General features: G+C 45.8%; 1 protein-coding gene, 1 long non-coding RNA gene and 1 pseudogene across 4 annotated transcripts in view; 1 reads left to right on the top strand and 2 right to left on the bottom strand.

Annotated features, from left to right (window-relative positions):
- Window positions 1-1518: 1518 nt before the first annotated feature.
- The window catches only part of Stk32b (serine/threonine kinase 32B), a 254592-nt gene continuing 228526 nt past the window's right edge, over window positions 1519-27584 (top strand). For all 3 annotated transcript variants that reach the window (XM_059275781.1, XM_059275783.1, XM_059275782.1), the window contains exon 1: window positions 1519-1818. In XM_059275781.1, the coding sequence (XP_059131764.1) occupies window positions 1767-1818 (52 nt within the window). In that variant the 5' untranslated portion in view covers window positions 1519-1766. The remainder of the gene's footprint in view (window positions 1819-27584) is intronic.
- On the bottom strand, window positions 4246-27584 carry LOC131921109 (uncharacterized). The gene is made up of 3 exons (XR_009381841.1): window positions 27486-27584; window positions 22217-22293; window positions 4246-5160 (listed from the first exon to the last, which is right to left on the bottom strand). It is a non-coding gene; the product is annotated as an uncharacterized LOC131921109 (long non-coding RNA).
- On the bottom strand, window positions 11191-11601 carry LOC131921107 (large ribosomal subunit protein eL27-like; annotated as a pseudogene).

Below are 27584 nucleotides of genomic sequence, written 5' to 3'. Positions count from 1 at the left end.
AGCAGCTGCCCACACAGCAACTCAGGGGCCAAGGCAACAGCACACACTTACACCATGCTTACTGTGTTCCAGGGCTCAAAATCATCCCCTTATTCCCCATTACGAGCCTTGGGAATGTAGATGTGCAATTAGACCCATTGCACAAATGGAGGAACTGAAGCCAGAAGAGGTTATATGACTTATTCAAGTTCACTCCCTAGAATGGGGGAAAAAGACTTGGGACTGTCTGAATTTCTACCCCTGACCTTGAGGTCTCTCCTGTATCTTGCATTCAGCCCCGAGTCTGGTGTAGCCTGGCCACATCACTGAAGCTCATCGGCCCAAGGAAGAGCAGGTTGTGCATCTCCATTATTAATTTCCAGCCAGATATTCTTGCTTTTTTTTTTAATACATATTATTGGACAACCTTACAGAGACCTGGGTATCACCCCATTCCACAGATGAGAATCCTAGGACTGGCACTCAAACACCAGGTACGTTGGACTAGAAGCAGTTAATCAGTCAGGTCAGGGTGGAGGTGGCTCCAAGCTCATCTCTTTTGTCCTTGGTTTCTGAGAAATTAAGTTATATTAGTAAAAAAGGGGGTGGGGTAGATAGCAGAGGGAGGGAAATCGGTTAGGAAGACCCAGGAAAGAGCCTTTGCCTTTGACCACGTAGTTCGCACAGTGGCTCCCAGCGTCCAGCAGGTGGCAGGATGTGGCCAGAGATGCCCGGTCCCCGTCCCCGGGTAGCCTGGGCCCGGTAGCCCGCGCTATGGGGTAATGCCAGCCTCCCAGGGAGTTCGTGCCACCTACTCTGGCCCCTGAAAGTCTACAGTCCTTAGGGATCCTGGACTCTGGAGACATCTCCCCTCCCCTGCACACACACACACACCAGCACCACGCCGCCCCCCGCCCCCCAGCTGCTGTAGGAGTCCAGAGACCCTGACGAGAACCCCGCCCCTAAATCAGCCTCCAGGCTTCACAGTGTGAGGGAATCCTGAAGAACTGGACAGGCAATTTCCCAAAACGGACATTTTATTTTATTTTATTTAGTAAATGACACTCTCGTGGGGTTTCAGTTTCTCGATGCACAAGGTGAGGTTACATTAGACCTACCTCGCTGATCTGGGCTCTCCTTTCATTCACTAAACATCCCAGAAAACAAAGAAGCAGCCTGTGGCTGAGCCTAGTGGGTGACCGCAGTTCTTAGCCAATACGAACTGTCAAATGCTGCAGATGGGGAGTCCCAGGGACCCAGCTGCTCCAGGGAGGCCCCTTTCCTTCGGAGTCCCCGCCCACCCGACTGTGAAATGGGGGCGGTGGCTTCTAACTCTTGGCTGAGATCCCGGTCCACTCCCCCTCCTCCCGCTGCACGCCCTCCCTCTCTCCTTCTCTCTCCTCTTCCTCCCGTTCTTCCTCACCACCGTTGTGAACAGCGTTACACGGTGATCTGGGCTTAGGGAGTCCCCGGGTTTCCATCAGTGTATTGTGCGTCATAGAGAGAACAGGGTGAGGGATCAAGGGGTGCAGTCAGTGATCACTGCTCGTGGGCACCCTGGAGGAAAGGGTGGCTACACGGCCCCCATCCCTGAGCTGCAATCGGCCCCCTCTACACACACGCTTCAACCCTGTTTGGCCGCTCCCATCGCAGCTTGCTTCCTGCATCCCCGGGCTCTCATCCCGCGCCCGGCATCCCAAGAGCATCCTGCATCCCTTATCCCTGCGAGAATCCTGCATCTGACATCCCGGAGGCTGGGCATGTAGTAGCGGCGGTAGCTGCGGAATATGGGCGGGAACCACTCCCACAAACCCCCAGTGTTTGATGAGAACGAAGAAGGTAAGAAACCTACCCCCAGCCTGCCACTCCCCACATCCCCGGGGCATCCTTTCCTTCTTCTATCCCTCGCTGGACGACTGCTAAGAGCGGTGCAAGGGTGGACACCTGGATCTCAGCACAACCGTGTCACCCCGCACTGGCTCTGCACTTGCCCAGAGCCAGACATTGAGCTCCTACCTGGTCACTTCTTAGGCTTCAGTGCCCCTTAGAAGCTCAGATCATGCTGAGCCCAGGGTTGAGACAGAAGGCTGAGAAAAGACAAGGGAACTCAAGCTATCACTTGGGGGGCGTCACAGAGAAGACCTTGCTTCATAGTGGAGTGCGGGGTTGGGGGGGCATTGCTCTGGTTCAGCATCCTAGGATGCCAAGGTGGTCTTCAGAGCTTGACGTTGACAGAGGTGGCCTAGTGGGTGGAACTGCACAGTGTGTGTGTGTGTGTGTGTGTGTGTGTGTGTGTGTGTGTGTGTGTGAGAGAGAGAGAGAGAGAGAGAGAGAGAGAGAGAGAGAGAGAGAGAGAGACCTTCCCTTTAATTTGGTCTTGTGCACAGGCACATGGCTCTCTTCATTCACTCAGGATAGGATTGCATAAAGAAACTTTTGTGGCTGAAGTCAGTGGCTCTGAGGAAGGAGTCTTGTTTGGGTTAGCTTCCTGGTTATAACTTCTGTGTTATAGGCTGTCCGCCTTGTATAAACTCCAGGTCTGGAGAATCCTTGCAGTTAATGGTGATAGAACTTGGTACTCGGGTTTTGGCTGAGCAGAAGTGTAAGTAGTTTTCTTAGCATTTATTTTCATTATTATGCGTCCTGGGACTCAAGCCCTCTGAATCCCTTTCCCCCCCTGTATCTGTGAAGGTTCCTATTCAGATTGTTGGGAGCGCAATCATTAGTCACACGTGGAAAGTGTCTTACAAACAAACATTGGTTACTAACCTTCTGAGTAACACTACACACTGGCTTCTCTCTGCCTGCCTATCTCTACTGTGCCCAAATTAGAGTCCAGACGTCCTGAGCCTTCTTTGGTGCTAACAGATCCCAATGGAACAGGTACTTTTCTTGTGGCTGCTTTGCAGTTGGAGAGTGTGTGTGTGTGTGTGTGTGTGTGTGTGTGTGTGTGTGTGTGTGAGAGAGAGAGAGAGAGAGAGAGAGAGAGAGAGAGAGAGAGAGAGAGAGAGAGCGCTTCCAGTCATATTCTGCACCTGGCAGAACTAGCTCTGAGGCTGGGCACGCTGAGCTCATCTTCTCTTGAATAGGGTACAGACCATGATTTCTAGAACCATCAAAGCTAGAAGTGGCCCCCTCAAAAGGGTGAGACCCCACTTAGGCAAAGCCATGGGGGTCCTTCCTTGCAGGGGCCCGAGTCTGATGACTCTGAATAAACATCCTTGGTGACAGACAGTGAGGGTTCAGCATAGCTAGGGGCTGCTTGGCAAGCTTGATCTTCTTGGTCTTCAGACTGGAGCGGGCTGGCAGAAGCCGGGTGGTGTTAGGTCAGAGACAGTGGGAGCTCTGTATGCACCAGAGGGAGTCGGGACTTCTATGTAGTTTTGTAGTAGGAGTTCATAGGTATTGCCTGGGTCAAGGTCACACTGATCGTTTTCTGAACATCTCTCTGTCCTTTAAACAATCATTCAGTAGGTTTAATTTTACATGTATACATCAGTTTTCAGTAACAGAGTTGAACAGAATCCTGACATTAGTTCTCTCCTTTGAAGCACACGTCTACATGGAACAATGGCCTGTATTAACAGTGACCCATCTAAAATCCTATCCAGTTTCCTCTCTGCCACAGTGAAATTTAAGTTCTTCTTAATCACTTCCTCCAATGCTGTGTATTAATACTTCACTTGTGGCAGATAATAGACTTCTAAAGAAAATAACTCCGCAAATTAAATGAAAGGAGTTTCCTTATGCACTTCAAGACAGCAAGGGGATGCCCTGAGGTTGTAACTATTTTTTATTTTTATAATTATTCTTATTGATGTTGCCATTTAATACTCCTACCTTCCAAAAATACCACATATGGTCAGTAAAACCATTCCCCTGTGCGACGCCTATGGACTTTCGTTTTTCAGGAAGGCATCCCTTTCTTGTACCCTTTCTTCACAGAGGGAATCTGTCGGCTCTGGGTCAATGATCTCATTCATGCTCCATTTGCTCTAAAATATTTACTCTAGTTAATGTTTTGGCTTTTCTGTCTTGGGTCCCTGTCCAGATTCTATGGAACCTGGGTGAGCCACCTGCTTTGGGGCAGGCTGAAGTACAAGGCTGGGGCTCTCCAGCCCAGAGGGGCATGAGCACCTGTGACTTTACAGACATCTCCACGTATTTCCTGCGCATGTGTGGAGTGCAGCCTGCCAGTTCTCCTATTTCATATGCATTTATAGATCTTTCCCACACCTACCCCCACACTGGACGCCAGGAGTGGGAGTGTGGTAGAAAGGGCCCTAACCTTGGGAGAACACTCTCCTCTACACTTGAGTATGCAGCAATGGCAGTAGTTACCTAGGGAAAGACATTTCTGAGGGTGGGAACAGAATGCACAAGGGCAGTTGGTAAAGAGAAAGCATGATTCATTGGAGATCTGGCAGGGCCTTTATTGTACCTGTGGAAGGTGAGGCAGTAAGGTACCATAAATGGCCCTGAATGCCAGGCCAGCCTCAAAGGGCCCAGGACCATGTGAGGTGTGAGGAGCTGATCTTCCAGCAATTCTGAAGTCATCCAAGGGTTGTAGGTAGGGAATAATGTGGCTCAATGAACAAGCATCCTCCCCCAGGTGGCTGAGGTGCTAACTCCTGAACAGGTCTGATTCTCAAGGACTTGAACGCTAAGCCACAGTAGGAAGTTTGCCTTTGTGTAAATGTTCTCCAATCTCAGGGTGGGCACGGGGCTTACTGTGTTCAGATCACAGCTGACATGCTAACACCAGCAGTAAGAAGCTCGAAAGAGCACGTTCATGTCCTAGGAAGAATGGCTACACAAAGAAGTTGGCGGTGTTTCTGTCTTATCAGCATGTGAAATAATGCTGTGTTTACTGTGATGTCATCTGAGGTAAGGCGGAAGATTGTGTAATGCCCCCACCTGAGCCTCCTTGAACAGCAAATGACCTACAACCAACAGCAAGTGCTTTCCTGAACCGACTGGCTTGGGCCACTTGCTGTCTTCCGTATCTGCTGCAAACCCTGGTCCTGGCGCAGATTGCCAGCATGGCCTCCACACTGTCCTGCTGACTGCAGCTCTTGCCTCTTCAGTGCCGTCTGGGTGCGGCATCTAGGGCCATCCTGCTCTAAGAGTGCCAGGCTGCATCAGGTCTCTTCTGTTCACTCTTTCTCCCTCTCTCTGGTCCTAGTGGCAGTCACATAAAGATTGGGATGAAAGCAAAGTCCTTGTCCGTACCCACCTGGACCTGCCCTCTAGGCTCCCCCTCCTCTATTACCCCAGCCTACTTTGGCCTTGGTCCATGTTTCCCTCCTCGACATCCTTCAGATCTTCATGAGGGCTTCTTTGACCCCACTCCTCACAGTGGTACTCTCATTCCTTCCTTGCTTTATTTTCTTTCTACTAATCATCACCAGCTACCATACCATTTACATTATTATTTTCTTAATTATCATCTGTGTTAGCTTTCCGTCACTGTGGTGAAGTACCTGAGCTGAACAACTTAAATATACAGTTTCCATGCATTTGGACCCTCATTACATGGCTCTGTAGGCTTTGGCCTGTGGTGGGACAGCATTGTGATCACGGCAAAGATATGTGACCAGAGAAGTGACATCCAGGAGATAGGGACAGGAGGAAGCTAGGGTCCCAGTATGCCTCCAGAGGCATGTCACCAGTGACCTAATTTTTTTCTGCTTTTGAATCCAAGTCCATTTACTCATTGCTTGAGAAAGGCCAATGAACTGAGGACAGATTGTGGGGCAAGCAAATAGGTAAGCCTGCTGGACATTAGAAGGACATATCTTAGAGGACCTGGCAGCTGGTGGTATTGTCACTTGTCCTTGATGAAATAGCTGACAAGCAACTCAAGGGAGGAAGGACTTACTCTGGCTCACAGTTTGAGTGGCCACAGTCTGTCCTGGAGGGAAAGCATGGCTGCTGCTTCAGGAAGCTGCTGGTTACATTGCATCAGCAGTTAGGAAGCAGAGAGTGAACAGGAAGTGGGGTTTGTTTATATCAACCTTAGAGCCCACCATGTCATGACCCACTTCCTCTAGAAGGGAGGCTCCTCCTCCAAAAGGTTCCCACAACCTTTCCAAATGGTGATACTAAGTGCTAAAGACCAAGTGCTCGAAAGCATGAGCCTGGGGGGGGGGGCATTTCACGTTTAAGCCTCAGCACTGCTGATTATGCCAGTCTTGAAGGGGAGGGTACCCGTTGGTGTAAGTCAACCTATACCACTAGTTTCAATGAACAGCGAGGTCTGTGATTGTATAGCAGAAAGTAGCAGCAGGTGTGGCTGCATGTTTACCAGGTCTTATCTCCAAAAAGGCCCACCTCCTCTTGGTGGCACAGGTTGGTAACCAAGGCTTTCATGCATGGACCACTTGGAATAATGTGTATCCAAACCACAGTACTGTGGGTTTTCTACACGATTGCAAGTGCAGTAAGAAGGAAATGGAAGGTTAGACTCCTGAAGAGTTAGAGCTCTGCTGAGATAGGAACTTCATGAGAAGCTCAATGTCCCAAGGCCTAAAAGAATACCTGAAGTAGAACTGAGATGCCCATAAACTCTGGCAAGTAAATGGAGTAGAACTGAGATGCCCATGAACTCTGGGGAAGTGAATGGAGTAGAACAGAGATGTCCATAACCTCTGGGCAAGTGAATGGAGTAGAACTGAGATGCCCAGTGTCCCAAGGCCTAAAAGAATACCTGAAGTAGAACTGAGATTCCTGTAACCTCTGGGCAAGTGAATGGAGTAGAACGAGATGCCCATAAACTCTGGCAAGTGAATGAAGTAGAACTGAGATGCCCGTAACCTCTGGGCAAGTGAATGGAGTAGAACGAGATGCCCATAAACTCTGGCAAGTGAATGAAGTAGAACTGAGATGCCCGTAACCTCTGGGCAAGTGAATGGAGTAGAACTGAGATGCCCATAAACTCTGGCAAGTGAGTGGAGTAGAACTGAGGTGCCCATGAACTCTAGGAAAGTGAGTGAATGTGTGGATCTTTTCAGCCACAGCTGGCTGCAGCTTCTCAAGTACTCTGGAACCTTCTTCATGCATCTTCTGCTCTCCTCTGTAGGCTTTATGCTAGGACAGGCTTTCTTCTCATGGAACCCACCAGCCTCAAGACTCCAAGTGGAGGAGAGAGCGCCTTTCTCTTGGTCACTGCAGAGTCAGCTCTGGTTGGTCCCTGTTAAGACTTGGACCATTCTGTAATCAGGGAGATCAGTGGCTCTAGCCAACCAGCCTAGACTGTTCGGACACTGGGTAGAGTCACCTCTACTTGAGGCCCTTGGACTCTTGTGCTCATGGGAAAAAACCCAAGGAAAGCCAGAATATCAACAGAAGCAGGGCAAGTGGGTGCTGCCGTGTACCCCAATAGTGTCCAAACAGCAATGACACCAGTGACCACAGCTCAAACCACCCTCGCCAGCCCTGTTACCAGGGAAGGACACACCGGCTTGGGACACTGACTGATTTCATTCAATTGTTCAATCCTGTCTTAGTCAACTCTCCGCTACTATAGCAAAGGATCTGAGGTCATTGGCTTATAAAAGAAAACGTTATATTTATTTGGCTCATGTAGTGAATCAGTGCACATGAAATGTGTGGCAGAGGAAAACCTATGAAGCAAGACCTAACTCTGGAAGCCAAGGTAGAAGTGACCCCAGTGAGGGCAGTACCCCAGGAGCTGGAAAACCTCCTACCAGGCCCCGTCTCTTGGTAGTTTACACACTATGCTTGAGCCTCTGGGGAACACTCAGCATCCAATGAGCAGCACAGGCCCGCTTTCTAAACAAGACTGGGACCTCTTTGAAGAGTGGTAATAGCTTCTTTTTTTTTGCCACTAAACCTGCCAGGCCCGGGACAAGGTAACTGAAAAACACAGGACAGTCATGTGTGAATGTAGGCCGAAGGCAGTCACTTATTGGGAGCTAATTTTTTGTGTCCCTCTGGGTTCTGAAGGTACGGAGGAGTGGACACAGACATCCTGGTTGTATGGTAATTGAGTTTGGGGGGACTTTAGAGTGGAATGGTCTTCCTGCTTTTGTTTCCTGGTTTCTACCTTGGAACAAATGGGCAGAGAACTGAGTGTGCAGAATGGATGGTATGCTGCAAGCAGCTTGGCACTTCCCAGCCACAGTGTACAGGGAGCCCGTGAGACAGCCCCCTACCCCCAAAACTGAGGCATGCACACCAGGCAGTCTGGAATGTTAAAACATCACTTGCATGCAGTGACTCTAGATGTCAATTTTCCTTCTGTTGAAAGAGGTACAGCGTGTCCTCCCCACTACCACCCCATCGCTGGGTAAGACACCATTCTTGCTTTAGGGAACATCGAAGAGAGGAAAGATGGCACTTCCCTAAGGGAGTGAATTGTGTGGGGATGGAGGCGGGCTTGATCCCTAGTTTTGAGGAAAGGGTTTAGGAAAAGGATTGGTGTGAGAGGTGGAGGAATGGACACCAGCAAGCTCCAAGCCTGCCATGTTCCTGAGGGAGCCGGAAAGAACGAGATGCTGAGCACTCCATGGGTGTCTAAAATTGAGGCTTTGAGCCCTTGAAGGCAGAAATGGAGAAACTGATCCTCAAAGGGATCTGGGGGGCCGCCACCCCGAAGTGCACACTATCTATGAAGGTAGTGAGGAAAAGTTCAGGACACCAGAGGAGAATGAGCTACTTAAACTACCCATGAAGGGAAACTGGGGTGATTCTCAGCCGAAGTCAGTCCCAGCCAAGGAAAATACGATGCCAATGCTCTCATCAACCCTGGAATCTTTCTCCTTTGAGCACTTGGCTTTTTGATCTTCCTGAATGTCCTTATCCATTGGAGATTTTGCTCTCTGGCTCATCTTACAGAGACACCCCGGCAGTTAAGTCATTAAAGCAAATGGCCCACCTCCCCAATGTGGGCTATTATCACCTTTTCTTTTAAAAAGGACGTTATTTTATTATTTGGTTTCTAAGTATGTACACACATGTGTGTCTGTGGGTGGGAACATGCACAGGAGTGCCGGCATCGATGGCGGCCAGAAGAGAGTGTCAGATCCCCGTGGAGCTGGAGTTACAGCTGGCTTGTGAGCTGCCCGATACGGGTGGGTGCTGGTATTCTGGAAGAGCCGCAAGCACTCTTAAGCACTGAGCCATCCCTCAAGCACCCCTTTCCTTTTGTGCATGGGAAAACTTAAAAGTTCCCTGCCTCCTTGAGGTTGTGAGGTTACGTGAATGACTGTGGTCAAAATGAGCAACACCGAAGTGAATCTGATCTTGGGTAAAATATTGACCAACTGGTGGGTGTCATTTCCTATCTGCACCTTCAGACAAGCAAAATTATCATCCAAAAGGCAGAATTTTACTTCTGCCTGGCTCAAAGAGTGTGAGAACAGCACGGACCAGAAGCCACACCTTTTACCAGCTAGCCAGGTACGGATCACAGAGACTTTTGCTGTTTTAAGCCCCTGAGGTTTGGGGTGCTTGTTGTAGCAGTGAAACTCAGCGCACAACACCTGCTGCTCTGACCAAAAGTCAGCTGCTCCTCAAGCAGAGCATTTGAGTTTTTACAGTTAAGTAAGTATCATGCGGGTGATGGTGTTAACCTCCATACACTTACTGGGAAAATCCTATACTGATTTGGTAACAAGTTTTGTTTTTATAAGTGCAGATTGAATTTTCACAAATGCTTTTCATGTGTCTATAGAAATAGTATATAGATTTTTCTCTGGTCAAATGCAATATTAAACCAACCAATTTTTAAGTGTTAAATCAACTTTTCAATATTGGAATAAACCCCATGTTTTAGATATAGTTTCTATTGCTGTGATAAAACACCAAAACAAAACAAAACAAAACAAAAAACCCCAAAACTCCCAAAAAACTGCTTGAGGAGGAAAGAGTGTGTTTCAGCTTACAATTCCCAGGTCACACTCCATGACTGAGGGAAGTCAGGGCAGGAACTCAAGGCAGGAATCTGGAGGCAGAGACTGAGGTGGAGGCTGTGGAGAAACATTGCTTACTGCCTTGCTCCCCATGGCATGCTCACTCTTCTTTCTTACACACTCCAGAACCACTTGTCCAGGGGGCACCACTCACAGTGGGCTTGGCCCTCCCACACTAAAAATCATCAATCAAGAAAATGTTCCACAGGTTTACCCACAGGCCAATCTGGTATGGTGTTTTTGTTGTTGTTGTTGTTGTTTTTTGTTTGTTTATTTTAGCTGAGGTTCCCTCTTCCCAGATGACTCGACTTTGTGTCAAGTTAACAAACAAACAAACAACAAACAAAAAACTAACCAGGATTCTCACTTGTTACGGTGTGGTATTATCTTGAATTTGACTCGCTAGTGTTTAGTTTATAACTTTTTCATAGGAATATATAACAGCCAGACCCTAACTGATTCAAAACACATTACTGTTTTGAAAAACTACTCAGTGAAAGTGAAACTTACCAATATGACAGGGTGAGAATCTGAATATTGGGGACGTTCTATAGTTCTAGGCCCATGGAGTCTTTCTGAGAAGACAAGCCTAGGCCGAGGTGTCTTCATAGGCACACTTGCTCAGCTATTAGAGATAGCAATCTTCCAAAATGCCTTCAGAGAATAGCTGGAAAGAGTATCTTTAAAAAAACTTTTTATTAATTAATGTGTATATGTGTGAGCTTGAATGAATTTATGAGCACTGAGTGCATGCACTACATGTGGAGGCCCAAAGAGGGCAGCAGAACCTCTGGAACTGTAGTTATCGCAGGTTGTGAATCTCCATGTGGATGCTAGGAAACAAATCCAGGTTCTCTGCAAGAACAGCAGGTGTTCTTAACTACTTAGCCGTCTCCCCGGCCCCAACAGGATCTTTCTGATGGCCTCAGTATTGTTTTAATTATGTTAAACTGGATCCATTAACAGAACTGTAGATGGGCATTGCTATTTTCTGGAAGGGTTTATGAAGGACTGCTACCATATGTAAATTTCAAGTGTACTGACACAATGTTGCTCCTGACATCCTGATCTCTGCCCAGTGTTGGTAGGGTCTGTTGTAAGAGCTCCTTTTTCAGTTCTCGTTTTGACAATTTGCGCTTACTTTCTCAATTATTTTATTGATTGACCTTTGGTTTATCAGCTGTTGGCTTAGTTTGTATTTGTTTGATTCATGTTTGATTTCTTTGTTTAACTGTTTTTTTTTTTTTAATTTTTAATGATGGAAACAAAAATACACCTAAAAGCGAAGCTTCTGAAAAAACCATTTGTTCTTCCCTGTCTTGCATCATTCTTCAAACTTGACCTTGGACTCCCGCCTGGGCTTGCATTTCAGGGCTGCATCTCTAAGGACATCCTTGTTGACAATAGTTTTGTCCAAGGGGATGCCCACAGAGTACCTTGTGGGTATGAGGTGATTGTAGTTATAAACTTTCACAAAGGCCTTGTTCTTTGACCTCTTGGCAGTTTTCTTCTTGCCCATGGCAGCTGTCACTCTTCAGGGATAACAGTCAATTCCAGCCATCAGGGCGTGGCTCTGTGGGCGGTCTGAGGTGATGTCATCAGTGATCGTCACGATGACGGCTTTGTGTCTGGAGTAGCATCTAGCCAGGACCAGCACCACTTTCCTGGGTTTTATGAACTTGCCCATTTTGACAGCAAGCAGCCAGTACCCAGTAGAAAGGTATTTAACTGTTTTTTTTTTTTTTTTTCCTTCAGGGTTTTAAGAAAGTTTGAGATCATGAACTCTATTTCCTGGTTCACCCTACTCTTGTTCCTTATTCTGTATTTCACCTAAGCATTTCCACTAGAATTATTTTCTCTTGACTGAATTATTTCCTTTGGCCTTCCTCCTAGTGTCTGCCTACTGGTGACAAGATATTCCACTTTTTTATGTGTCTTAAAATGTCTGTATTTACATGTGATTATTTGTGCCTGGCAAGTTCCGTATTGCTGTTTTCTCCTTCAGCGGTTTGAAGTCGATCCCTCTGTCTTCTGTCCCTTGTCATTCTGACTGAGTGGTGGCCGTCAGGACTGCTTTTGTTCCATCTCAGTTTGTCTTAACTTTCCTTGTCTGTCTGTTCTTAAGGGTTTATTTTTCGTTTTCAAGGGAGCAGCACAATGTGTCACCTGTGGTGGTTTGGATGTTCCTGCTTGTGGAGTAGTATTGTTCCTGATGTTGACTCTTTCTCCCCCATCATCACATTGAGAGTACAGGGGCGTCAGCCTTTCCATGGAGACCCTGGGTAGCTCTGACCATAATTGTGTGGCTTGAGTCATTTTTTTTTCGTCTGAACATTTTCTTCCGCCTACTTATTTTAATCACTTCGACTCTGTCTTTCTGCTGTTAAGTGCAACCATTAAGTTCCTTGCATCAACTGTTGTGTTTCCAGCACTGGAATTGCTGAGTCCGTCTCTTCGGTGGCACACAATTCTCTACATTCATCTTGCAGTTTCTTCAGCACACCAATTGGGGGTTTTTTCTTTTCCCTTTCTTTTTTCTTTTTCTTTTTCTTTTTTTCCAACACCATGTCTGTTTCCTGTTTCCTGATTTTGTCTTTCCTTTTGTATGATCGACACTTTCCACACAGTAGCATGTGCTGATGTACAATATAGTGTGTAACTACACATATCAGTCTATAAATTCCCTGGGAAGTTACAGAGATAAGCATAACGCTTCAGGAAATGTTTCCCTTCACAGCAGTCATGTTTCATCTGAATCTTCACAGAGAATGGGGGAGGGGGTTAAAATCCTGTGAGGACAGTCTTGCTGCCTTTCACACTTGTTCATGGATGTAGCTCTTGCTATCCTTGAGGGATGCCTGGGGTGCTGGGCAAGCCTCCTTGTTGGTAAGCTCTCACGTTTAGTGTTGCTCCCTCTATCCCCCTTCCCATAGCCTCTGAGGGCTTCCAGCTCCAGTGGCTTCTCAGCCTCTTGGAATTTGCTTTCAGATTTGACAGGACTCTTTGAGGAGAGGCCCTTAGTGTTGGGCCCACTCCTTTGAACTGGCCTTTCTCTTGCACATCTGACCTGAATCACTGTGTGCTCATTATAGCCTCTCTTAGGACAGCCACTAGAAGACACTCTCCTCCTCGGTGTTTGCCAGTATGTAAGAGCTGCTGGCAGACAGAAACCTACACCTCCCAAGATTCTCCCACTCTAGCTTTCCTCACATCCACACGGCATCCCTCTGCCATGTTCTCAGTCTCTCTGTGGCACTCCTCAAGCAACTGCATCTTGAGTTCCACCATTGCCCTAGTGAAACAGCTTTCATGGGTACTGTCATGACCTGTTGGTTCTTCAGAACAGCAGATAGCAGTAACATTTCTTTCTGGGACACAAAATTAAGTCACCCTGGAACTGACCACCACACAGAAGAAATAGAGCATGCCCAGTCCCCTTTCTGAACATTCCTGTCCCTAGACAATAGTGTTTAGTTTGTATTGTGTTTGGGAATCATAAAATGGTCACATGTTTTAGACGTTCTTTTGTGGCTTGCTGCTCTCACTGGAGGCTGAGTCTTTAAGATTCACCCACGAGGCTGTGGATACCAGGAGGCGGTTCATTTTTGTTGCTGTATAGTGTTCCATTGTGTGACTATACCATTGTTCACTTGCCTTTTGCCCGTGGTTCTAGATCTTTGCACTGTGTCTAGTTTTTGGCTATCATGAGCAGTTCTGGTGGCCATAATTTTGCCTGTTCCTCCTGATGTACATGTGCAAGGACTTTTCAGTGATGTGCACTAAAGGAGAACTGCTGGGCTGGCTGGAGAATAGATATATGTGCAGTTTCCTAAGATCCCAACAAATGCTTTCCAGAGTGATGTATCACTTCATATTCCAGGAAGCCAAGCACAGTCATTCCCCAGTCTCCACAGATGCACTGGGCTGTAGATGCTGGGTTCAGTCAACACGTACTAGTCTCATGTGGTTTACCATTTCCTGTTAGTCTCTCCTGTTTCTTTCTACTTCCACCGTGGCACTGACTTTATCAATCTGTTTAACCAAATCTACTCAAATATCACCACTGCCCATCGACACTAAGCTTTTGTGATTATCTGTGCATTATCTATTTAGGGCACATCTTAACCTGATCTGGACAGTCAAAGTACATGAAAGATATGAGAGAAATATGCCAGGCTTGGTGATATATACCTTGTGGTGGTTTGAATAAGAATGGCCCCCACTGGCTCATATATTTGAATGCTTAGTTGCCAGGGAGTGGCACTACCTGGAAGAATTAGAAGGATTAGGAGGTGTGGCCTTGTTGGCGGAAGTGTGTCCCTGGGAGTGAGCTTTGAGGTTTCAGAAGCCCACACCAGGGTCAGGCTCTCTTCCTGCTGCCTGCCGATCAGGACGTGGAACTCTCAGTCACTTCTTCAGCACCATGTCTGCCCATGTGCCACCATGCTCTCCACAATGATGATGATGGATTAACTTTAGGAAACTGTAGGCAAGCCCCAATTAAATTCTTTCTTTTATAAGAGTTGCCTTTGTCCTGGATTCTCTTCACAGCAATAGAACAGTGGCTAAGCTATACTTGTAGCCCAAGTACTTTGGAGTCAGAGGCAGGAAGCTTTTTAATTTGAGGGCAGCCTGGTCTACACTGCAAGACCCAGTCAACTTGAGCTGCATGGCTAGCGGCTAGCACACAGGGCAGCCTGCCTCCTTGGCCTTGCCAGCATTCTGTGTTACCGACTCTTGCTCTTTGTCGGTTGGCTGGGCACACACTTGCATCTCATTGCAGTTTCAAATGTGTTCTCTCATTAACCAACCCGAGGTTGCTTCATTAATTTAGTTCCTAGTTGTCTTTCTGCTTCTGCAAAGGACCATTTCACAGCTTCTTCACTGCCTCCTTGTCAGTTGCGGATGCACATATTTTCTCTGCCTCATGCTGGCCCTTTCTAGACTTTCATGATGTCTTCATTTTAAGGTGGTTGCACTTCCTGAACTTTCCTTATGGCCCATAGTGTGTTTTTTCACTAATGGCTGCTGTGGGAGGGCTCAGCTCACTGTGGGCAGTGCCACCTCTGGGCTGGTGCTCCCCAGCTGTGCCCACAGGTCCTTATGGGGGAGCATTTTCTCAATTGCAGCTCCCTCTTCCCAAATGATTCTAACCTGTGTCAAGCTGACATAAAACTAGCCAGCATAAGACGCTGGCTCAAATATCGCACATCATTTGAACTCTAGGGACCTCCTAGACATTTGTACTTGAGGGGACAGTTTTCACCAAGAACAGCCAGCATAGCTAATTCACAACTATGATGATGACAAGTCCTGGCTTAACACCCTTCAGTGGCCCTCACTGGCCTAAGATTAGAACTGTAATAGGTTTTCAAGGTTCTTGGTGGCCCAGAACCTGCTTATCTCTCTCAGTTCATCTTTACTGAGTTAAATTAGCAACTGCACTTAAAATTCCTTGCCCAAACTCTGACACATGGCAGCTGTGTTGGTTTTTTTTTTTCCTGTTACTGTGATAAGATGCTCAAACACAACTTCCAGGAGAAAGTTCTAGCTCACCATTCCAGATTTTGGGGCATCTTGGCAGGGAAGTCACAGCAGCAGAAGCATGAAGCAGCTGGTCACATTATATTCACAGTCAGAAAACTGCAGTGGGTGTATGTCTGCTCACTAGGGCTCAGCTCACTTTCTCCACTCTTACACAGCCCAGGATTCCCTGCTTAGGGAATAGAGCCACTCATAGTGGACAGATCTTCCTGCCTCAATTAATGTAATCAATATAGCCTCCCATAGACATACCCAGATGCCACATTCCTGGTGATTCTAGATTTTGCAAGCTGGTAATTCAGGTACACAGCAACTTTTCTCTGAGGTGAGCACAGGCTTCTTTGAAATGTCCACCACAGCTGCAGTTCTAGTTATTTTGAAAATTAATGTCCCCCAGCCCGGAGGCTCTGTTGCCTTGTAGACTCTCCGAGGGGTCTCATCAGTTTAGAAAGTAGCTGCATTGCATTTACATTTTCATGACTATGTGTCAGAATAGGCAAGTAAAAGCCATGTCATCTGTCAGAGGGTACAGGTGTCCTCTTTGAATATAAAGGAGATAGCCCAACAGGGTTTGAAAAGAGGGTAAAGAGAACCAAGTCTAGTGCTCCTGGAAGCATTTAAAACAGAGTTTGGGAGCATTTAGGACAGCCAATTAGAAGCAAGCAGCACTTTCTAGCTTCTCCATGGCTTAACAATGAAAACAGCCAGGGAGCAGCTTTTCCGAGAGGCGGGGCATGTGGAGGATGCTCTGAAGCTCAATGCTGTCTATGCAGAGACTTAGAGAAAACCATTGACTCAGTTTGGAAATATATTCAACACTTTACAACAATCCACTGACTCTGGAGATAACATCAGGAGACGGCTGCTTCCCCCAAAAGGCTCTCATATAAAAAGGCAGAAATATCAATTTCAACAGACGTACGTGTCTAACATAGAAATGCAGAAGCGAGGCAGCATGGCTTCTCCAAACATTTATGATTCTCTTGCAACCAACTCCAAATATGCTGAAGGGAGTGAACTACCAGATAGGAATTCAAAATAATAATTCCAAACATCAATGAATTTTAAAAAGTACAAAAAAATATAAATCTTAACACATTCAGGAAGATAGCACAAGATGTGATGCGAAATTTGGGATAGGAAGGGGATTGATTTTAAAAGAGAAACAAAAAGAAATCAAAATCCCAATGAAAATAAGAAGCCCAGTGTCCCAGTTAGCTGACAACTTGACACAGTGTACAGTCATCTGAGAAGGGAGTCCCAGCTGAGTGATTGCTCAGACCAGGTCAGCCCATAGGCGTGTCTGTAAGGAATTGTCTTGATTGTTAACTGATACAGGAGGCTCATCCTGCTGTGAGCAGCACCATTCCCTAGGCAGGTGGTCGTGGCCCTCATCAGAAAGATCTTGAAGCATGAGCCCAAGTGAGCTGTCAACTTGCTCCTCAGGGTCTACTTCAGGTTCCAGCTTGAGTTCCTGCCCTGGTTTCTGTCAGCGATGGACTGTGACCTGTAACCCGGAATAAGCCTCTTCCTCCCTTAAAATGCTCCTAATGAGATCACAGCAGCAGAAAGGAAACCAAACCAGTCAGTCATTCAAAAAAGAGCAGTGAAAAGTCTCACCAACAGACTAGACCAAGCAGAGGGAAGAAGTCGCAGGGTTTGAAGACACAGATGATGAATTATAACACTCAGACAGCAATAAAGCAAGGGCAACCATGAACAAAGCACATAAGACCCCTGGGGTGGGATTGAAAGACTAAACCTAGGTATTTAGGGAGCAGAAAAAGGCATTGAGACAAAAATTGAAGGCATAAAAATACTCCTGTGTGAAATAATGGAGTGTTTCCCCAATGTTAGAGATGATACAGACATTCAGGTACAGGAGTCATTTAGAACCCCAAACAGAGTTGGCTAGAAAAGAACTGCTCTGTACCATATTACAGTTATGACTCCAAGAGCACAGCACAAAGATAGAAGAGTAGAAGCTGTGAGAGAAAAATGTGAAGTCTCTTACAAAGGCAAAGCCATCAGACACAGCAAAGTTCTCGGCCCAAACTTAACAGCCAGGAGCTCCTAGAAGGGTGCGTTTCCAGCCCTGAAAGCCAGTTGCCCCGAGTCACTACTGTACCCAGCAGAGTCACCTTTTAGAATTAAAGGAGAAATAAAGACCTTCTAGGAGAGACATAAGCTAAAGGAGTTTATGATCACCAATCCCTCATTAAAGAAGATATTTCAAAGAATTCAACATTCACACAAGAGGAGGGTAAACATGGCACCAAGAGCCTAGAAGCCAATACATCTTAGTAATTCCATAGAATTAGAAAAGAATCAAGCATTAGAAAAACAACAAAATTATGACCCTGGATGTAAATGCTCTTAATCATCCAAATGAAAAGATACAGACAGGATGGCTGGATTAAAAAGCAAGATCCCATTGTTTGCTCCATCAAGAAACATACCTCCCTGACAGAGGCCTAGAGACAGAGGGAGTACATGGAAAATGATGTTCTTAGTAAGCAGAATATGGAAGCAAACGGGAGTTAATGTCCAGAAAAGCAAATTTCAAGGCAAATAATTTCTCAGTTATTCATCTAACAGAGAGTAAATATCCAGAAAATACTAAGAACTCAAATTCAGCATTGTCATGTGAGTGTGGTAAAGACTCCTGGCCTTGCAGGACTCTACACAGGAGCTTGTGATTCCACAAAAATTCTTGATGTTCTTGATCAAATCTCCAAAATAGCAGTGTAGATATTGTTCCAAACAGATGAGAAACAAAATGCTGGGCATGGCTAAAACAGAACCAGGTACTTGAGAACTAGGAGAAGAACTTGAGAGATGGCCCAATGAGTAAAGGGCTTGTGCGCAGGTGTGAGGACCCATCACCCGGGCAAAGCCTGGGGGAATAGCATGCACCTGTGTAAGCTCAGTGCCCCTATGTGAGATGACAGGCAGACATGGAAGACCTTCCAGAAGTTTGCAGGCTAGCAGGGCAGCAACATGAGGACCTAGTCTCAAATAAGGAAGACTGACAGGCAAGGGTGTTCTGTGACAATCGCACATGCACTGTGGCATGGCTATGTCCCCACACATGCCCACACGCATGCTATTGCATGCACACGCCACTGCACACATGTTACTATATGCATGTTATTGCATGCACATGCTGCTGCATGCACATGTTACATGCATATGTTATTGCACACACATGATACTGCATGCACATGCTGCTGCACATGTTACTGCATGCACATGCTACTGCACACACATGCTACTTGAAGAACAATTGCAAGGTGCCCGGATACAGGAGCTAATTCTCAGGCTGAAAGGGAACTAAGTGTAGCAAGAAAAATGTTTCAGCAAAACGCTTGTTGAAGCGTTGGAAAATCCTCCTGCCAGCTGGGAAGTGGCCAACACCATCAGGTATCTTTGGTTGGATGATGTGAAATTGATGTAACAAAATGTTCTGTTAAAAAAAGAACTAAAACCTGAACATCAAGAAAGACTGGAAAACAATCAGCAGAGGAGCGTAAACAGATACTTTCCAAGCTAAGTACAAAATGCCAATAAACACATGAAAAACAAGGATTAATTTTTAAAGTTGTCAGGGAAATGCAAATAAAGACTACAAGAAATTCCAGCCAGCCCCAGTCAGAAGGGCTTCCATGTAGACAACCCTAAGTGCGGTTGGGGATGAAGCTTAGGGTTAGAGCAATTGCCCAGCATGCACAAGGTTCTGGGTTCACCCTGCCCCCAGCGCTGCCAACAATAACAACAACAACAACAACAAAACCCCAGCAAGTGCTGCAGCATGAGGGAAATAAGAAACCTTTATACAGTGTTGATAAGAATGTAAATTAGTCTAGCCACTACAGAAGTCAGTACGCAGCTTCAAAAAACTAAAAATAGGAGAGCCATGTGACCCAAATCTAACTCCTAGGTATATCCCTGGAGGAATCAAAGTCAGCGTACAGCAGAGACACCTGCTCATGTTTATCACTGCGCTGCTTGTGACAGCCAAGGCGTGAAGCCAGTGAATGCATGCAGAATGCAGTGCACTACGCTCGTACAGGACAGCATTATTAAGGCATAAAGAGGAACAAATCATATTGTTTCCTGGAAAACGGATGAAATGTATCATTAATACTGTCAAATAAGTTGGACTTAGACTAATTTCTCATGATTTCAAATGTGGAATCTAGAGGGAAAAAGACCTAAAAATAGAGGAACAGGAAGGGCCCAGAGGAAGTAGGAGAGGAAGAGATGTTAACCAAAGGGTGGGTACTGTCCAAGTGTGTTATCTCCATGTTTGGAAATGTCACAATAGACCTTAACACGTATTATGAAAATATTTGCGGAAAATAAAGGCGATATCCAGGGAGCGAGAAAAATAACTTATATTTAATTAGCAATGCAGGCAGCCTCTGATGTTTGGAATGGAGGATAAGACAGACTGACAGCTGATTGAGATCTGGGGTACAGATATTAACCACACCATGTCAGGTGGTAAAGCTGTGTCACCATTTACTTATTTCCCTAGGCCTGGGACACTCCTCCCTCCCACACATCTCTCCCCAAACCCTCCACATTTGCATTATATATACCTGCCAAAGGAATTTCGTTACAGCCAAGAGCTCCCTGCACAATTCCTTAGCATTTGCCCTTGTGTTGATGGACATTACTTCAGTAGGGCTTTCTATAGGGCTTCCTGCAATGGGACTTTCTTTTTCAATTATAAGTGGGTAGAGACTGTGGTGGTTTGAATGAGAATGGCCCCCATAGGCCCTGTTTAAGTACTTGGTCCCCAGCTGGTGAAACTGGGGAAGAGTCCCCAGTTTGGGAAGGATTAGGAGGCGTGGCCTTGTTGGAGGAGGTGTGCCAATGGGGGTGGGCTTTGAGGTTTCAAAAGACTCCTTTGATTCCCGGTGCTCTCTGTCTCTGTCTCTGTCTCTGCCTTGTGGTTGTGGATTACGATGTGAGCTCTCAGCTGTTCTTTCACTCTGCCATCATGGATGGGTTCTAACCCTCTGCGACCACACACCAAACAAAAACACTTTCTAAGCGGCCTTTAGTCATGGTGTTTTATCACAGCAATAGAAAAGTAACCAAGACAGAGACTTTTGTAAATAGAAAGCAAGATGGGTGCAAAAGAATGAATTAAATAGGATCATCTGTCCTAATTAACATATCCACTTACTGTACGCAGGGTGTGTGTGTGTGTGTATGCATACAAAGTTCAGAGATGGACATTGGGTATTGTCTTAGTGTTATATTGCTGTGAAGAGACACCATGACCATGGCAACTCTTATAAAGGAAGCATTTAATTGGACTTGCTTACATGTTCAGAGGTTAAGTCTTTTGTCGTCATGGCAGAGAGCATGGTAGCACACAGCCAATCATGGTGCTGGAGAAGTTGCTGAGAGTTCTACATCCAGACCCACAGGCAGCAGGAAGAGAGAATGTCTCTGGGCTTGACTTGGGCTTCTGAAACCCGTCCCCAGTGACACATTTTCTTCCAACAAAGCCACACCTATCCCAACAACACCACATCTCCTAATCCTTCTAAATAGTATCATTCCTGGTAACCAAACATTCAATTCTATGAGTCTATGAGGGTCTAGACCCAAAGACAGACACAAGAAAGGATGTGATAGGGTTCCTTGGCCATTCCATGCCAGCTAATGCCCATACTTCTTCCAGTGCTTAATCAGAAGGCACCTTTTAGCAATGACATTCTCCATTACCCATGTATAGACTAGCCCTTCTCACCTGTTTAGCCCCTCTGGGTTTTTCCAAACCTGCACATATTGTGAGGAGTCCCAGAATTCTTTATTTCAGCCTCTATACCTGCCCATATTCCCACAGAGATCCACTACAACCCGAGGTGGCTCCTAAGCATGTGCTGTGGTAATGTTTTCCAAGCACGATTTCAAAGGTAAGAGCATCAGTAGAGTGGGAAGCCAAGCTATGGATGCTGCACAAGCTGTACACCCACACAGCTGGCTGTCATGGTAGAGGAGGCAATACCATAGTTTGAATCCGGGAGCTGTTGCTAGGCATTCATAGTGCTGCAGACTGCAGGGTGGGCTGATGGGAAGAAACTAATGACCAGAGACATTAAAATCCAAAAGAAGTGGAGGAGGGTCATAGGTGCCCATCTTTTTGAGTGATACTAGTTAGGGTTCTCTAGAAGAACTGACTGATAGAATGTATATAGACCAAGAGGGGCTGGAGTGATAGCTTACCTATTAGGAACACTTACTACATAATCATGAGGGATAGAATGCATATAGACCAAGAGGGGCTGGCGTGGTGGCTTACCTATTAGGAACACTTACTACATAATCATGAGGACTGAGTTCAGACTAAGAGGGGCTGGAGTGATAGCTTACCTATTAGGACTTACTATATAATCATGAGGGATAGAATGCATATAGACCAAGAGGGGCTGGCGTGGTGGCTTACCTGTTAGGAACACTTGCTACATAATCATGAGGACTGAGTTCAGACCAAGTCCCCACATAACAAGCCACCACCCCCTACACAATTGTAATTATATCTCCAAGGGATCCCAAACCCTCTTCTGGCCTCCATGAATGCAAATGAATGCACATGCGTGTGCATACACCCTAGACGCTTAAAGAGGGGGTGAAGTTATTAGCTTGGTTTACACAGTACAGTTTGTCCAGCAAGGGCCATCTGCACACTGGAGAGGCTGAGAACTCCACTACAAGGCTAGATATCTCAGCAGACCAACCTGGTATTGAAAATCTGGAGGATTCCTGGAAAGCTGCTCATCTTCCATCTACAACGGAAGCCCAAAGAAGCTGAGTTCTGAAATGAGAGAAGAGCAATAGTGGCAGCAATGCAGCAGCAATGCAGCAGCAGCAGCAGCAGCAGCAGCATAGATAAACCTACTGGAAATATGGAAAGCAAGCAAGTAGAAAGAACTAAGCTTTTGGGCCTCCTTTCCTCTGGGCTGCCCCAGGAAGGTGCCACCCACACTTCAGTTAACCTGGCTGAGGAAGTCCCTCACAGGTGTGCCCGGTGGCTTGTCTCTTAGTTGATGCCAGACACAGTCATGTTGACCACCAAGGTGAATCTGTGCGGCAATGTTCACGCTTGTAACAGGTGTCTTCCTCCCGTCTCCCTCCCTCCCCTCCACTCTTCCTCCTGCTTTTGAGGCAGGGTCTTAGAGCCCAGGCTGGCCTGGAACTCCCTGCATAGTCCAGGTTGGTCTCAAACTCCCAACCCTCCTGCCTCAGCCCTTTGAGAGCTAGGATTCCATCCCTAACCTACACACTTCTTTCTGGCACCCGTACATGATACACATTTTCACAGGAAGACATCTACAGGTGCTTTGCATGGCTTCTAGCCCCCTAGTCTGGTGGAAAATGCCAGAAAGCTTGCACTCATAGGCAGCAGCACAGATTATTAAACCCAGCGAGTTCTCTGCCGATCACTTTAGTGGTGTACGATATTTATAAATTCCATTAAGAATGCAATTATTTTAAGGCACACTTTTCAAGCAAAATCGAAAAGTTGCTTCGTGCCGTCTTTAATAAGCTCTACATGGCTTCTTAAATGTCCTCTCGGGAGTATAATTACTCGACAGTCTTCAGGAAAATCAGGCAAGTTTTCCAGAACACACCTTCCCGGCTGGAGCCTTGAGTTTGCTCTCTGTGGATTTGCACGTGAAAGAGATTTGCTTGGCTGTTTTGTTTCTCCCATCTTTCTGAAGTGCATCCCCAATTGTGGCTGTCAGTCTCACACAAGTACTAGTTTACTGGCTCCTTTACTTCCTGTGCGATGAAAGGGTAAGGTGAGAATCGAAATAGCAGTTCACCATTGTATCTCCCTCGATCACTGAATAAGACACCCAATCTGGCTCTCTGTGTAGCCGGAAACTGTTTTGTGTCTTGGCTTCTGCCTCCCTCTGTGACTCCTAGAGGAGACTCTCCTGGTCTCCAGCCTTCTGGATGCAAATATCTGTAATCAACAAGGCTGGAGTCTGATATAAATTTATGGCTGAAGTCTGTAAAGCAGAGAGGTTCTCAGATGACATGACATGACTCGAAAGTATGATCTGCATCAAAACCCATGGGGATCTTACATGCTGTCATTTCCGCTTTCATTTTTCATTAAAAAACACCCCACCAAAACCCCTTTATGTGTATGAGTGGTTACCCACGTGTATGCTTGTGTACTAAGTGAATATAGTGCCCATGGAATCCAGAAAACAGCGTTAGGTCCCGTGGAACTGGACTTAGAGATGATTGTGAATTACCCCTTGTTTAGGTTTAGGGTTAGGAATAAAAGCCAGGTCCTCTGGAAGAGCAGCCAGTACTCTTAACTGCAGAGCCATCTCTCCAGTTACCATCTCTCCCTTCCCCCTCTATTTCATAATGCTTATCAGGCTCAAATGAAAGCCTGCAAACTGAAAAGTTTTAACTGAACCTTAATTTTTTACATTCTTGTGTATTACAAAACTCCTATTTGGGGCTGAGCAGTGGATCAGCTGGTGAAGCACCTGCTGGGCAGTTTGGATTCCCAGCAACCACATAAAAAGTGGGGCCCAGTGCCGGGCGGTGGTGGCGCACGTCTTTAATCCCAGCACTCGGGAGGCAGAGCCAGGCGGATCTCTGTGAGTTCGAGGCCAGCCTGGGCTACCAAGTGAGTTCCAGGAAAGGCGCAAAGCTACACAGAGAAACCCTGTCTCAAAAAAAAAAAAAAAAGTGGGGCCCAGTGGTGTGGGTCTCATGATCCACAGCCCCTACCATGCTGGGGTCTTGACTGGCTGGATCCTGTACAGCTCAGCCACAGCCACTGTGAGATCAAGAGCACAGTGATCTTGTCATTCCAGACATTTTGATTTTGTTTTCGAAAAGTATTTTAATTGGATACAGAATACAAAACTGATAAATTTCTTTTAGCACTTCAAGGATGCTGTGGAATAATCCTTTTGTACACTGGGAAGATTTGTCACTTGGATTGGTTTAATAAAATGCTGACTGACTGGTAGCTAGACAAGAAGTATATAGGCGGGACAGCCAGACACAGAGGAGGCTGGGAAGGAGGAGGCCAAAGCCAGTGGAGTCGTCAGGAGACACAGAGGGAGCAAGACATGCTGGAGGACAAGTAAAGCCACAAGCCATGTGGCAATACATAGATTAATAGAAATGGGTTAATTCAAGTTGTAAGAGCTAGTTAGTAATAAGCCCGAGCTATCGGCTAAGCATTTATAATATTGAGTCACATGGCTTAGGGTTTAAGAGCACTGGCTGCTCTTGCAGAGGACCCAGGTTCAAGCCCCAACACCCACATGTCAGCTTACAACTATTAGTTAACTCCAGTTCCAGGGGATCCAACGCCCTCTTCTGGCCTCTGTGGGAACCAGACACACATGTGGTACACAGATACACATGCAGGAAAAACACCCACACACATAAAAGTAAAATAAATGAGAAAAGACCCTGTTCTTTGTTCTTTCTCTGAGAGCACATTATTCCTACCCCAGCTGCTTCCAGACATTGTCTTCGACATTGGCTTTTATCCATTTGTATGTGATGTGTAGAGATGTGTTTGATTCCTTTGATTTTACCATGTATGGTTTGGAGGACTTATTCGGCTGTGGATTGGTGTTTTAAATCAAATTGGGAAAAATTTTGGTTGATTTTTTTTTTTCTATTTTGTTTCACACTCACTTTTATCTCCTTTCTCCTCCGTGTGTGTGTGACACATATATCAGCACACTGGAAAGAGTTTTGCAGATGCTGTGCATGTGTTGTGTGTGAGAGAGAGGGAGGGAGGAGGAGGAGGGAAGGGAGGGAGGAAAGGGGAGGAGGGGAGGGGGAGGGCAAGGGAGAGAGGGAGGGGGAGACGAAAGGGGAGGGAAAAAGAGAGACAGTCTCTTACTCCATTTAGTTTTATAAACACTGCTATTGAACTTTCTTCAAGTTCACGGATCCTGTCTTTTAGTTGCTTTCTACCCAGCAAAGTTTAAGATAGAAGATTTCACATCTTTTCACTCTAGATTTTTCATTTTTGTAAATTTCCGTGTCTCTCCTGAAATGCATGTCCCTTTGTCCACTGTGTTTGGTTTCCCCTGAAGATCCCCCATGACTCTGCTGATCCCGATACCTTTGCCGTGTTGAGCTTGTCTATGCAGTCCCCATCTTCCCCATAGGACAATGCTTCTCCACAGCTGGAGGGATTTCTTTGCATGCTAACTACTGCAGCTGGAGCATTGTTGACGCCACATGGAGCAGTGAAGACACCTGGCACCCCAAGTATCGGCAGGCATTTGTCATCTTAGAATGTTTTTATGGGTGCTGTAACACTCCAGTCAATGAACTTTTAACTTCAGACATTGCTGCTTCTGCTGTCTCATGATCCTTTGATGGTCACATTCCTGTAACCAGTACTGAGTTTTGATCTAGTGGGAAAGTAGCTGACTGGCCACCTATTTTGATCTTTAGGTTTTGTTTCAGAGCCTGGTAAGATGGGTCTCTTTTATTTACTGTTTATTATTTTTAAAATTAGAATATAAATACACCATTTCATCCCTTCCCTTTTCTTCCTCTATCTTCTCCCATGCCTTCTCTCTCTAGCATCTCCCACGTCCCACTCACTTCCTCTCAAATTGATGGCCTCCTTTTGATTATTATTGTCTATATATACATATGTATAATGCATAGATAGATGGATACAACCTGCTGAGTCTATTTAGCATTGTCTGTGTTTATATGATTTCAAGGCTGAGCACTTTGGAGAACCAATTAGGGGGCTCATATCTGGAAGAGACTGTTTCTCTCTCTTAGCAGTCATTACTTGTCTGTTGTTCTTTGTCTAGAGGTGGGACCCTGGAGTATTTTCCTCTTCCTAGTGAGCATATTTATTGATATATCATTCATTGTTCAGGTCTTATTGAGGTATCATGGGTATAGCTTCCCTGTCATTTCTGGGAAACAAAACCTCACATCACACTTCCTGCTCCTCTGGTTTTTCCAATCTTTCCATGACGCTCCTTGAGCCTTAGGTGCAGGAGCTGTATTGTAGATGTATCTGTTGGGGCTGAGCACCCCATGGTCTCTGCATTATGACCAGTTGTGGTTTTCTGTAATGAATGGCCTCTGCTGTAAAGAGAAGCTTCTTCTATGGGGGATGAGGGCTGCACTTATCCGTGGGTGTAGGGATACATTTTACAATGCATTTAAGATATACGCTGTTCTCCACTAAGTTAAGATATACGCTGTTCTACACTTATCCATGGGTGTAGGGATACGTTTTACAATGCAGTTAAGATATACACTGTTCTACGCTTAGTTAAGATATACGCTGTTCTACACTTATCCGTGGGTGTAGGGATACGTTTTACAATGCAGTTAAGATATATGCTGTTCTACACTTATCCGTGGGTGTAGGAATACATTTTACAATGCAGTTAAGATATACACTGTTCTACACTTAGTTAATATATACACTGTTCTTCACTTATCCGTGGGTGTAGGGATATATTTTACAATGCAATTAAGATATACACTGTTCTACACTTAGTTAAGATATATGCTGTTCTTCACTTATCCGTGGGTGTAGGGATATGTTTTACAATGCAGTTAAGATATACACTGTTCTACACTTAGTTAAGATATACGATGTTCTTCACTTATCTGTGGGTGTAGGAATATGTTTTACAATGCAGTTAAGAAATACGCTGTTCCAGCAAAGTGGCTGTAGTAGATCCTCTAAGAATGGACCTCTTTTGGATTTGCTTTTTATTCTCAAGAATGCCCATTACTCCTGGAGCCTGGTTCTTACCCCCCCCCCACAAGTATAGAAATTGTATCACAATGTGGTCTTTCTAGAGAACCAGAGTGTTCAGTTTCTTTTCTGTTCTAATCATGTAATAGACTAGAAATGGAATGTGAGGGTCTTGTTCATGACCTCTGTGAACATTGTGAACTCTCATCCATTTTTCTGTTAAGCATGTAAGGTTCTTGATATCCCCTATGGACACTTATGCTTACCTTGTATCCAGCTGAAGTCGCATGGTTTTGTATCAAGAAGTCACATGGTTGGGCAGACCAGAGTCAAGGAGTCATAAGGTCCTGGTATCCACAGGACTG

The sequence above is a fragment of the Peromyscus eremicus genome, chromosome 10 (genome assembly GCF_949786415.1).
Source record: "Peromyscus eremicus chromosome 10, PerEre_H2_v1, whole genome shotgun sequence".
NCBI lineage: Eukaryota > Metazoa > Chordata > Mammalia > Rodentia > Cricetidae > Peromyscus > Peromyscus eremicus.
Note: the sequence above shows the minus strand (reverse complement) of the source record. Positions and strands in the feature narration are given on the sequence as shown.